General features: G+C 38.2%; 3 protein-coding genes across 11 annotated transcripts in view; all 3 read right to left on the reverse strand.

The window, feature by feature from the left end:
- LOC105160702 lies at positions 27–1,159 on the reverse strand. The gene has a single exon (XM_011078181.2). It carries the CDS (start codon positions 860–862, stop codon positions 149–151), a length of 714 nt encoding a protein of 237 aa, XP_011076483.1. The 5' UTR covers positions 863–1,159; the 3' UTR covers positions 27–148.
- LOC105160463 lies at positions 1,484–9,323 on the reverse strand. 4 transcript variants are annotated; one of them, XM_020693262.1, is made up of 11 exons: positions 9,104–9,323; positions 7,563–7,775; positions 6,562–6,698; positions 6,345–6,389; positions 6,212–6,265; positions 4,973–5,077; positions 4,650–4,856; positions 4,164–4,249; positions 2,794–3,187; positions 2,223–2,643; positions 1,484–2,128 (listed from the first exon to the last, which is right to left on the reverse strand). In XM_020693262.1, exons 2-11 carry the CDS (start codon positions 7,741–7,743, stop codon positions 1,899–1,901), a joined length of 1,860 nt encoding a protein of 619 aa, XP_020548921.1. In that variant the 5' UTR covers positions 7,744–7,775; positions 9,104–9,323; the 3' UTR covers positions 1,484–1,898. The 4 variants fall into 4 exon arrangements, with proteins under 4 accessions (XP_020548921.1, XP_011076143.1, XP_020548920.1 ...); XM_011077841.2 differs by having other exon boundaries at positions 1,595–2,128; positions 2,223–3,187; positions 9,104–9,321; XM_020693261.1 differs by lacking the exon at positions 9,104–9,323 and adding an exon at positions 8,945–9,078 and having other exon boundaries at positions 1,595–2,128; positions 2,223–3,187.
- Positions 10,898–13,039, reverse strand: part of LOC105160464 (U-box domain-containing protein 32) — a 6,133-nt gene continuing 3,991 nt past the window's right edge. For all 6 annotated transcript variants that reach the window (XM_011077843.2, XM_020693426.1, XM_011077846.2 and 3 more), the window contains 3 exons: positions 12,254–12,781; positions 11,264–12,034; positions 10,898–11,165 (listed from right to left, as the gene is read on the reverse strand). In XM_011077843.2, coding sequence (XP_011076145.1) covers positions 10,983–11,165; positions 11,264–12,034; positions 12,254–12,781 — 1,482 coding nt within the window. In that variant the 3' untranslated portion in view covers positions 10,898–10,982. The remainder of the gene's footprint in view (positions 11,166–11,263; positions 12,035–12,253; positions 12,782–13,039) is intronic.

Raw genomic sequence — 13,039 nt, forward strand, 5'->3', positions numbered from 1 at the left:
GTTAATATCTTGACCATGCTTCGGAATAACTTTTAAGGTAAAACTTTGATAATCAAGAAATCGGACAAAACTCTCTTCGCAGTTTATGGGCAAATATCCATAAAGATTAACATACCCCAAGATACAAAGGTCACAAGAACACAAGTTCTCAATCTCTGTTGTAGTAATAAATCTTGAAAGCTTTGGGTAGAAAAACAGGCAACAAAAACCCAAACAAATTGAAGGACCAAAACGCCATATTAGCAGCTGCAAGAGCTCTCCCGGCGTACAATCTACCCGCGCTCCCTCCATACTCATCCCCTCTTGAGAACTCACTCCTCAGCCACTCCACAATGGTGAAAATCCTCTTCGAATTGTTGAAAATCGGCACGAAAGCAAAAACCGGCATCGATACATTGGCAGAAAAAGTGACACCTTCCATGAAAACTTGGCTACATACTAGGAAAAGATGGGGTGCGGCGGCTTTCATCCCCTCTTTATCTCCCTCGAAAATGCCTTCTAAGATATATGCTATTGGGAGAAACAAGCCGATCACCCCCGCAACCAAGGCGTAGAGGCCCAGAATCCTGTTCTTCTCGCCAAATGGGGGCTTGGAGCGTGGGGAAGTAGGTGGAAATACGACTTTTGACATGAAGTACGTGTATATTATGGAGAAGAGGACGAAAGCACCATCCTCGGCGCTTACCATGCCGCTACCGGAGAGAACTATCGCCACCAAAAGAGTGATGATATGCAGGGGAGACAAAGAACGACGGCGTGTAGGCGGTGGGGTTTTGGTGGTCTTTAGGGCGGAGTTGCTTACATCTGGATCGTGGGGTCTAGCGAGAGTTATGTCATTGATTGGACCAATCCCTCCCGACATCTTTCTCGATTTATGAGTTGGTTTCTACTGAAAAAGCTGTAGAAATGTAGTGAGTGAGTGAGTGAGAGGTTGAAGATAAAGTATTTGGAGGGGCAAATTCTGTTCCGTGAAATAATGTTATCTGAAAAGAGAGGTTATGCCATCACGTGCATTTTATCCTCAACAACAACACAAAAATATGATACAAAAAAAATCGACATAGTAAGAACTAAGGACAAAGGAAAACATTCGCCCAATTTTCTCAACAACCAGCTCCCCATTCCAAGCCCATCAATTTTGGAAATGGCCCTACAGATGTGGGGCAGTCGAGTGCAACAGGGATGCATAAAAAGAATAACAGAAAAAATGAAAAGAAGGGTTATCATTTTGTGTCCTTGAGAGAGAAAGATAACACTTCAGTTCATCATGAGAGGAGAGAGAGTGCAAATGAGAGTTGTGTAGCTTCGCGGGGTTTTGAAGAATCATAATATACAAAGTAGCATTGACATACTTGAATTTGTATATAAAAAGAAAAGAGAAACACTAGGCTGAACTGCACGGACAACGAATCATGAATAAACTAACCCTCAATTGATCTTCATGAAAGTATTAATTCTATCCACGAGCGGGCAAACTAGAAGATTCCAGCAAGTAACAAGCACATCGAAATCATTCCGCACAAGAATACTTTCAGCCAAAATAGGGATAATTTATTCTGCAACAATTGGGGATCTTACTCTCAACCCATATATATCACACATTATGTTGCCAACCATCAGATATCAATAAAAAGTCTTTAATTAACAGTACAAACCCAATTTCACCACAGGAATATATATGATGGTAAATCGCGAATCCCCTATATTACATGTGCTTCAATAATTTGGGATCAAACGACACGCCTATCCAACCCTATGCCTGATGAAAAATAAAATCAACTTCCTCGAGAAAATTCCTCCAATTTTTCGACAGAAGACCACTGGTAAAACTGGAACCTCTGCTAAGAGTATGAGGACAAAAGCTAAAAACTAAAGAAACTGTGTATACCCACCTTCTCCTACCCAACGGCTTTCTGTTTGGGTCTGTATTTAACCTTCAGACTCTTCTCCTGTTTTTTACTGAACTTGCCTTGGACATTTCTGCCAAACTGGTTATTGATACACTCGTGAAGTTCCGGTACATTATAGACGGTCGACGAGTCTTGTTGAACATCAGAGCATCCTGGAGGTTGAGGCCCTGCTGAAAGGACTAATTTCACATGGTCTGATGAGATAGCTTCCTTCCATCCTGCAGAAATTTGAATGAACAAGTGAATTTGTGTTTAAGTCCGATTTTTCAAGTATAGAGCATAAGGTGGATAGAAGTAGAATATAATGCATACTCTGTGCAAGAAATTCTTTTGCAGCAATGCTGGAGAAAGGCAAACATCCCCCTTGAGCATTTTCATCTGGAACTACATGATAGTGCTTCCGGTTATCAATACCATCACTGTCTGTGGATTGTGATTGGGCAGAATCCTCATTCCCTCTATCAAAAGGAGTGACACTTCTAACCTCGCCGTGGATCACAGGCCTCCAAAGCTTAGAAGCCCCTCGACTGGATCCAGACTGAGAGGAATTAGCTTTAATTAGCTTTTCTGAAGCATTTTTCTTCTTAAGCATGGCATGCTCAGTGCTGCTAACATCTTGTGCTTCATCTGGGCGACTATCTTGATGATGAGGAACAGAATTCTTCAGTGCAACAGATATGGAACCAATTATCACCTCACATTTATTTTCTTCAATCTGGTGCCCGTTCTCTCCCTGCAATGAAGGTGGCTTCAGGCTCTCCCTATAACTATCAACTTTGAGTTTCTTGGTCCAAACTTTGCTCCCATTAAGTAGACTCCTGTCTTTGGATGGACCAGTCTTATGTAAAGTTTCTGGTTTAAAGGTTTGAAGATGTGGGCTTACATGGAATCCATACCGGCTGCCCCTTTGTGACTTTGAAACATGGCAGCGATTGGTAACTATAGCTCGATAGCCATTTGCGGGTTCAATGGTCTGAGCATCCCCTAGGTTGATATGCTCACTGCTGATATTAGAATGAGCTCCGATTTCTTCCTCTGGTTCTTTGCTTTGGGGTTGCGTGGACTCTAGGCCAGAATCTAGATTTATGGGAACATCTGGAGAATTGGAATTGCAATCAGAAGGGGATGAGGGCCCAGATGCTTCAGTTGAAGTTGGCCCATCTACTGCCTCAACATCAACATTCAAATTTTCGTTGGACCCATAGAATTGTTCCTTCACTTTCTGTTCCTTCTGACGAAGCTTTTTCTGTTTTTTCCTTTCTAGAAGCAGTGCTTGCCTGTAAAAGTTCAAAACAGAATAATCAATACTGGAAGCACTAGTTCCTGCCGCACTAGACTCACCCACTGCCTCCAGGTTAAGAGTGAGATAACCCAAGTTGGCCAAGTTTTGTGGACTTGGTGTATATTAGCTGAAATGAAGCATATGTAAGCTTTCCTCAACCCAAAGAAGAATATGCATATCTCATAAAATCTATGTTTATATCATCAAACAGAACATATAAGCAGCAGTCTCCTTGCTTCCTTATTTTAGCATGCTAAGTATGCATAGATATTGTTTAAACTATCGATTCACCATCTTTTACCTGAGTTTTAATGCAACTATGGAGAAGACCCAAGACAGGCCTGCTTCTAGCCCCTTTTCATGCAAGGAAGTCTAGCAAACACGGAATAGGTCTCCTTCCAAGTAATAACAATAATTCACCAAAGTGGAAAATGAAGAGTATCTTTCTTATACTTATTTTATTACAATATGTGCAGGGAAAATATAATACTCTTTTATCAAATTTTTGCAGGCATATGAAGAATCCTAGAATAAGCTAAAGTAGTTTCATAGATTTTGTATGATAGCATCAGAGCCAAGATCATCCTGTCCCATCTTCCTAGTCTAATCATGGCCAATTTCATCCCCAGATTCCTACTGACACCAGATGCCCATAACCAAGTTGAACCTAAATAGAAGAAAGCAAAATAAACTAATGAGACATAAAGAAGATTGTCAGAGTGATAATACACATGAACACACATACGAGATACCATAAACTTACTTCAATGAAGGCAAAACCCCCAAGAAATATTATCATTAAGGCATAAGAGATCATGAAGAAGGCTGGTTGTTGGCACATATATAAAAGCAACCGCAAAAATGTGTTTACTACATAACATCCAATGATGTAATTAAATGCAAACCAAGATTAAATGACCGACTACCTAATCCATTCCACAGAAATTTGTGCATCAACCAACAGAATATACCTTTTCTGTGCAGCTTCTTCCTCCTCCACAAGCAGCTTCTGGCATCTCAAAGCCTCTGCATCTTTGTCAGCAACCCATGCTTTCACCTGGTAGAAAGCATAACTTAAATTAGACTATATGTAAGTTAATTAAAAGATGACGCCTAAACCAAACAGCACCTAAATGAGGATGTAATGGAAGGAAGGATGTAGTTCTTCAGCAAAGTACCAATCCTCCCACTTGAATAGGAAGAAACTTGATTCAAACCAAACCTATAGAAGGTTTGGTCTATGATTGTGTTTTGGAAAAAGAGGGCCCACAAAAAAATAACATGTATATGTTTTCCTTTGTGCTTCATATATGTTCCTTTTTGCTTCATATGAATCAAATCTGACAGAAGTAATTGAAAACCTGTATTTGGTGCATGCTTATTTTTCCAACAAGAGAGCATTCTTTGTAGTAATTGAACATAGAAAAAGCATAAAACAGAAAAATAAGAGTGAATACCAGTTGCTGTTCAAAAAGGAAGCTAGTGCTAGCAACTAGGTTCTTCAACTCAAGGCTATTTTTGGCGGTTTCTCCATCAAAAATGTATTTCTGCACAGTTTCAGTTGTACCAGCACATAAGAATGTTCTCTCACTAGCATCATCAAGGATGCTAAACAATTCTTGAGAGGAAATTGGTAGCCTCGAAGACTTTGCTTGGATGATATCCTGTGAATGAAGGAATCTTTATGTAAAAAACATTGATATGGAGATGACAGTCATCAGAGTGTGGGTGTAACTGAACAGGGGGCATTATGGCATAAATCTGAATGATGGCTCCTTACCAAAAGTGTAGATCCAGCTTTCACATAAGCCTGCGGAAGAGTCCAAACCCCTGGTTTGCGGAGAGAGGATGCCAAAGCCCTTGCTAAAGATGATCCAGGAATTTCCTGAGAGCATAAAACAGAATCAGCTCCCATTCAATTATGATTGCATATGATATGAAAAGACCAGCACTTAGAAAGATAAAACAGATAATAACAGAGAGGACCTAATTAAACTGTAAACCAAATAAAGATAATAAAAGAGAGTACCCAATTAAATGGTAAACCAAATAACTACTCATCAAAAAAGCAAATATTAGAACCACAATTGGCTTGCCACAGTCACAGACAATGTAGTATCTCGAAGACAATGAAGATGGTAAAATCCTTCTTCAAATAGATAAGAGTGCTAGAATGGATGCTGCCAGAGTAAAGTATTATGAAATACACAATTGAAAACCCTTGAATAAAGCACAATAATGTTTGCACTCCACATAGTTGTCGGCAACATTCAACTGTTGGCCATTTTCATACTTCATAATCAAAGTATCAAACACAACATTTTCCAATAAATTTCACCCTTAGATACAACTTTTACGATCAAAACATTATTACTGAAACAGAAATAGACATTCCAGAAAAGATTTTAACAATTCCCATTTCAGCATACACTTTCTTATCAAGACATGTCTAAATGATCTAAACACAACGTCAGAAGCAATACAAGTTCCAAAATCAAAATCCAGGGGAACCCAATCTTATCTCCAAAGCATGAGGATAGATAACAACATATTTCTTGTAAAAGTAAGAAACTGAAGCCAAGTTTGAAGGTCTCTATGAGCTAAGTAGGAGATTCCACAAGAAAGTTAGAATACGATAAACAAGGAGAATTATCTCCATGCTTCCATATTGTATTCGTTCAGACTTCAGAAGCCAAGCACAATTCTTTCAGTGTATGTATAAGCAGAATAGTAACTTATTTTCCATTTTTTCATACTTAGCCCAAGTAATTGAACTTGAAAGAAACAATAACATGGAACTTCACTTGCATGAAAATAGGTTCTCATTAGACCCAATACCAAAATAAGAATCTACAAACTGATGATCAGCTGCATGATAGCACAACTTTAGCTTACACAGATCAACTGCCTCAACTCATATTGTACAGCATAGACTCCCAAATTAAGCTCAGATTTATTCTAATAAAGAAATTACATAGAGATAAAAAAAAAAAAAAAAGGGTAGGAACAACATGACTACCTTAAGCATCACATCATCAAATGACACTACATCCTTTGCTTGCTCCAATGACAGCTGCAAATCACAACAATAATCTTATTCTGAGTACAACGGACGAACTAGCAACAAAATAAATACAATACGCAATGATTACCTTATCCCAAAACGCTGCTAATAAATCCCGATTTTTGTGAGATTCCTACAGAGGGCAACAAGCATTAGCTTATTGGGGAATGCGACATCCAGAAAAATTTAGTACAACAAATGATATAGAAAGCAACACATCACGAAATGCCAAAGCTAATGATTCAGGAAAAGTAACCATCAATTTCGCTTGTGTTTCTTATGAAGCTATGCGGTACTTAATTAACCTTGTCGACGTTTAAAGATCGACGATGCACTCGGATATGTCTCCTGTAATTTATTGGAGAACAGAACTCCCGGGAACACTTCTCGCACTTTTGCATCTGAACCTTCAGAGGAGTCATCAACGGCCAACCAGGGAGATCTGGAATAAAGAAGAAATAAACATTAACATTCAAACTCTAGCAGACATGTCGTAAAAACAGGTAGATCTATCATACAATTAGACATCCAACACACATAACCAAAGCATTTGAATTAAGCAGTAAATTTAAGAAGAATCATTTCTACAATGCCCAAACACGCCTGAAAATGGTTGTTGCAGTGTCAACATGCGCCAGACACCAGCGCACATTGGACATGCCTGCATTACATGTTGGACATGGTGTTCAGTTTTCTGAAAACCAACAAAATACAGAAATAGAACACCATCAAACGGGAGATGCAGGGTTAAACAAAATATTTACAGTAAAAATACACCCACATAAAACTGATTCCAAGTTTATCTATTCCCCTTGTTTTGCCACAATAATTGATGACCAAATGCTTGGATGTGCTGGGAATCACATGTGAAGAGGCCACAAATAAGCTTCTTTCTTCTGCTTCGACAATGGTGGCCTCAATGGATGAGATCTAATTTGTTTTTGGTGTCTTTATGCCTTACAAAGAGTAGGTCCTCGACTTCACAGTGGCAGGGCCGAACAACCGCAGCTTAACCTTTTTAGCAAGAAATGAGGCGTGAATATGCACAGGGACATATTAGTAATATTGGCCAAAGAACCCTAGTCTACTTCTTGCTGTGGCCCACATTGTATAGCTATTTGCATAATATGGGCTTTGGCAAAATCAGGGCCCTATAATGCTCGTTATCAACATAGCATCCTTTGTTCCCCAAAACATTCATCATTTCTCAAATAGAAAACAAACTCTGGATATACCAAATTAAGATAGATTAAAGACTGTCCATTATAGCTTTACCACATTTAACTTAATTAAAATATTCTCGCACCTGGCTGATCTAATGCATGAAGTAACTGAATCCACTGCACTGGATTATCAGCGGTCCTTGAAAAAGGGAGAAGAGGCTCCTTTCCAATAGCTTGTCTGATGAAAGTGTCGAGGGAATCACTCCCTTCTTCTGATTTCATTGCATTATGAGTTCCACTTGAGCAGAGCTTTGCAGCAGGCATCTAGACCCAACAATAACTGGCTCAAACAGACACTGCATAAAAACTTTAAATATAAATGACATACATACAAGATCATATAGACTGAAGCACGGAAGATATAGAAACTCAGTTACCAATAAAAAGGTTACAAGAAGTACAAGTCGGATTCATCAAATAACAAAGAGAGAAGCTATCAAGAGATTAATATTATCTTTCCAAAAGATTAGCCTTAGTAAGGAAACCTATCATCTCATGAATATGGAATGAAATTACTAAGGGCCAAAATGAAGACAAATATCGCAAAATTAGTTCCAAGTTCATATCACACAATAAAGAACGTGGTCACTGCACATGCACAGTGAATTAGTTAGTTCCTAAAAGCAAGGGGAAAAAGAGCTTCGTACAAGATCTAAGTTGGATTACAATACCTGATACCCGGTATCATTTATAATGCTAATATATTATTTGTGTTAACCTGTTTAGTTCTTATTTCGCAAATGGTACAAATACTGATCCTCAATTCTAATTCCTCAAGAAGACTATTTTCTACATAAATTGTGTGTATATGAAGAGATATTACTCTCATTGGTAGCTAGGCTTTAAAGAGTGATATAAAAGTAAAATAAATGCCACTCATGCACCCAAGATCCAGCATTCTCAACGGTCATTACAAGTTTTTATCACTGTTACCAATCACAAATGTTTCTGACTTTTATACCCTATCCCAATTTTCGGTAGATAGTATGCATTAATGATTTCCTTCATACACAAGAAAAAAAAAAGCACCCTTCTAATAGTGATTACTCAGGCATAGATCAAGTCTGCATGCCAATATTTGCCGAAATCATTAATTACCTCGCATACTAATATTTGCCTAAACCAAACATAATAACAGAACGTATAAACCATAACAGAGAGAACAACACAAAAAATTTGCAATATATTAAGGAGATTTTGACATAAGCATAACGCGAACTACTGCGATTATCAATTAATACAACCCAATATAACTACATTAGATCCAGTTCATGAACGAGTGAATCTCAACAAATTCAAACAATCAAACACACAGTCCAAATACCACTGAACAAAAACATTAACTAGCAGTAATTCGTACTTTAATTCATAATCGAATAATTGCCAAGGAAAAACAAACATCCAAATCAACAAGCTGAGAAAATGATCGAATAAAATAGACCTAAAATAAAAAATGAGCCAGCACCTTGACGTCGAATCGATTAAAATCGCCGCGCCGCAACAAAAAGTCAGAAAAAAATAAATAAAATAATAAACAAAAACTACTCCTAGGGTTTGAGGTGAGGGGACTGATCTGTGATCGGCATGCGCGCTACAATTGACAATAGCGAAGAAGCTCACGTACCGGTGACCGGGTAAATCGCCGGCGATTGTCGCCAATAGAAACAGCGTCGCATACAGGAAAACGAGAAGAGATTGTTATTCACGTATAACTAGAGCTCGTGTATCTCTAGAATGTGTATATATAATGAAAGAAAAAGGAATCGGCGCAACCTTTTTAGAGAGAGAAAGTGACTACAAATACAAATTGGAAAGAAGGAGAAAGAGTGAGAAAAGCTGAGCGGCAATATACACACACACATATACAACAAAAAAATTAAAAATGAAACTCATTAAGAAATTATAGGTAAACAAAAAAAAAAGAAACACTATTTTACGTATATATTATTAAAATTATATAAACAAGAGTGAGAAAGACCTATTTGTTTTTCCACTAGAAAATATATGTTTTTAATTTTGTTTAAATTTTCGTGTCATACGAGAATATACTTGAATTAGTTAATGGGATTTTGTATATTTATATTAAATTATGATGTCAAATTAATATATTTTCAATAAGAATTCATATAGATAAAAATTCGACTCCTCCTGAATCTGGTGTGAAAAATAAAAAATAAAAAAGGTACTAAAATCAACAATTTGTTATAAAAATGGGAACATGGGACGCACGAGTGAAAATGAATATCGTGTTTTGTAATTAATCTTTAGTTCATGTTTGGATGGAATGAGAATAATTAGATTTTGGAAAGAGTAATATTCTTTTGGGAGTACAGCTGTGACGACATATTTTGGTCACTTGTAATTTGGGATGAAGAAAGTAAAACAGTATTTATGTTCTTTAATATGGAATAATGATTTCCTTATCCTTATAAATCTAGAAGAAGAAAGAAAGAATTAGGAATAAGCATTGCTTCCAGGAAGCTGTAAAAGGTCATTGTGGGTGACTTTTGACATTTACTAGTCGGATTTTTGCGGGTTTGCTTGTCGCATGGTTCAAGGCTTCTGGATTCTTTCTTCAGCATGTACTGGATTTCCACCCCAGAGGTTCAACAAGAGGCCTTAAAACGCACAAAAGAGGCAGCTCCTCAATTGCCGTAGGTGATCATAGAAACTAGTCGCAGCTATCGAATGAGGTTCTCGGGCCGCCTGACCTGCTTATTGGGGAACTGCCAAAGCGATAGCATCGAGACTAGACGAGACAGCTATGATTAGTATTAACGGAGCTGTGAGAGTAAGGGGTAGGGAGCTCGACCGAATACCGTCCTGTAAAGCCAGGGCACGTCAGATGAAGAAAATGACTCCATACGGGATGATAGATGCTTGATTGTGAGGAAGAAATATTTGAGAATACAAAGGGCAACCAGATTATGGCTTCTGGTTTAGTTATAGTAATCTGGGGGGTCGGGTTTCGGTCTTAAGTTTAAGGATTAATCATAGCCGTCTCGTCTAGTCTCGATACTATCGCTTTATGGTTCCCCAATAGGCAAGTGAGGCGGCTCGGGAACCTCATTCGACAGCTGCGACTAGCTTCTATGATCACCTACGGAAATGGAAGTATCTTATTTTCTGCCAAATAAGGCCCCTTGAGGAAGCCCTTGTAATGGTTTACTTTCAATAGTTTTTGAACGAGCCTTCACAGTGAGAAAATGTTAGAAAGTAGTTGTTGTTGCCTTAAAGAGAATGCCCTTAGGTCTTTCTCTTTAATCCAGTATTTTACCGACCTGGGAAATCCCTCCGATCGAGGAGGCGAAAGCTGATTCGAAAAAGCAGCTCGAAGCTGACATCTATCGAATGGGAGAAAACATCTAAATGGTGAACAGCGAATGAACCAAATGCAGCTTAAAGTTCATAATCACAATGGCAAGAATTGGGTAATTTAGTTGAGGGTGAAAGTGGTAGGTTTCTGTACTGAATGTTTTGAATGAAGAGGTACAAAGAAGTGTTCATGTGTTTTGCTGCCATTCCTGAATTGCATAGTAAAGAGCATAATTAGGAAGAAGATCACAGTTGTCAAGCTTCAGATTGGTCATTGGGGAAGTCTTGTGACCACTGTTGAACCATCCCCTTATGGCTTCTGCTTCATATGTGAAACCGTCTCCTGCTATATGAGGATCCTTCATAACTTCCTGCCGGTTCCAGGAAAACGGAAAAATCAATTCGGTATAGTGACATGAGTACATGGTTGCTAAATGAACGACAAACACATAAGAGCACATTTTGTCACCTGATAAATCGGACAGACAAAATGAGAAGGTATTTTATGTTGACTCCTGGAATCCATGCATGATGAGGTAGAAGTTAACTGCGACGAGTGGCACAGTTCTCTCATTGGCTCAAGTACAGCCCAGATTTCTGAGGCAAGATCTGGCCGATCCATGGGATCCTTCTCGCAGCATCTCAAGGCCAAATTAGCTAACTGCTTCGCTTGCCTAAGTGGCCACTCGCCGGCTGACGTGTCTAAGACAGCATCCAACTTTCCTCTTTCCATAGCACATTGAACATCCCTGATTACACTCATAGCTGGCCTTGCAGTTAACAGTCGTAGGAGTACAACCCCAAACGAGTAGACATCAGATTCGGTGGTAAGCTTCCCATTCTCCAAAGATTCAGGGTCCATGTAAGCTAATTTCTCTGCATCATTCTTACTACCTAGTGTGTGAAAACTGGAAGGATTCTCATCCTCGGATATCAAATTATTGATACCAAAGTCACTTATTTTGGTAACAAAGTTCGCGTCAAGAAGAATATCAGAGGGTTTTAAATTTCCATGCACACAACAAGTATTGTTGGCATGCAAGAACAGAATGGTAGAGCATATATCAATAGCAATCTTAACCCGAGATTGCCATGAAAGGGAACCACTTTTGGCTCGGCCAGAAAGGTAATCTTCGAGGCTGCCATTCTCAATGTACTCATATACGAGCGACCTAGATTCTGGACAGGCGCCAATTAGTGTTACAAGATTTGGATGTCTCACTCTAGACAAAAATTCCACCTGCATTGGACAAGGAAGCAACAAGGAGGATGATATCTCTACAATTACACAAAACCAACAGGTTCAACGCATAGCACAAGTAAAGCACATTACCATAAGTTCTTATTTTTAATTGAACTCAAAGAGAAGAATGTGATTAGAGTTTCAACTAAAAACATATAGTTCACATAATTAAAGAGAATAGGAAAATATTGCTGACAAGACTCAAAAAAATATTACCTCATTCTTGAACTCTGAACCACTCTGAGAACCCATAGAGGGCAACATCTTTATAGCTACCTTAACATGGCAAAGCACTCCCTTAAAGACACTCCCGTATCTTCCTTCTCCAATTTTTTGAGATGGTTTAAAATTTTGAGTAGCCTCAATGATGTCTGAGAAAGAGATTCCAAAAAAATGTGCACTTGATATTCCTAAACGATCCTCTTTTTGTAATGCCTTATATTTGTTAACTTTTCTAATAGCAGAATCATACTCAATCTGCAGTCTATCCCGTGTTCCCTTAAATGTTATCAAGAGATTCACTGCTTGAATAATCTTGTCCTCTAGCTCTTTCTCTGAGTCATAAGCCTGTCTTAGTTGGCTTTCTAGTGCAGGCTTCTGGTCTTGGATCAGCTGAAGGTCTTTTGAAACTTGATCATGCTGACTTTCCATCGTTTCCATTTCTTGCTTTTGTCTATGTAATAATTCCTCCAGTTCTTTACATCTGTTTGTCTCTTCCTTGCAAAGACTTTCTGCTGCCTCAGCCTGCAAAACAGTTTTATATTCATGCATGCCATATTTTTAGTTGTGGATTTATCATAATGAATAAAGTAAATACCCAAGAAAAGAAGGACTTCTGCTAGGCATAATTTGTTTAGTTTTTCCCATAAAAGAATAGCACTGAAAATTCTCATTTGTAATTTTATGATTTTAATCGAAATAAATATTTTCCCCATAATAGTTTTTATATATGGAATATAAGATATATCTGGAATATTTGATATGATAATAATTTTGTTGATT

This window comes from Sesamum indicum, linkage group LG4 (assembly GCF_000512975.1).
Source record: "Sesamum indicum cultivar Zhongzhi No. 13 linkage group LG4, S_indicum_v1.0, whole genome shotgun sequence".
NCBI classification, from domain to species: domain Eukaryota; kingdom Viridiplantae; phylum Streptophyta; class Magnoliopsida; order Lamiales; family Pedaliaceae; genus Sesamum; species Sesamum indicum.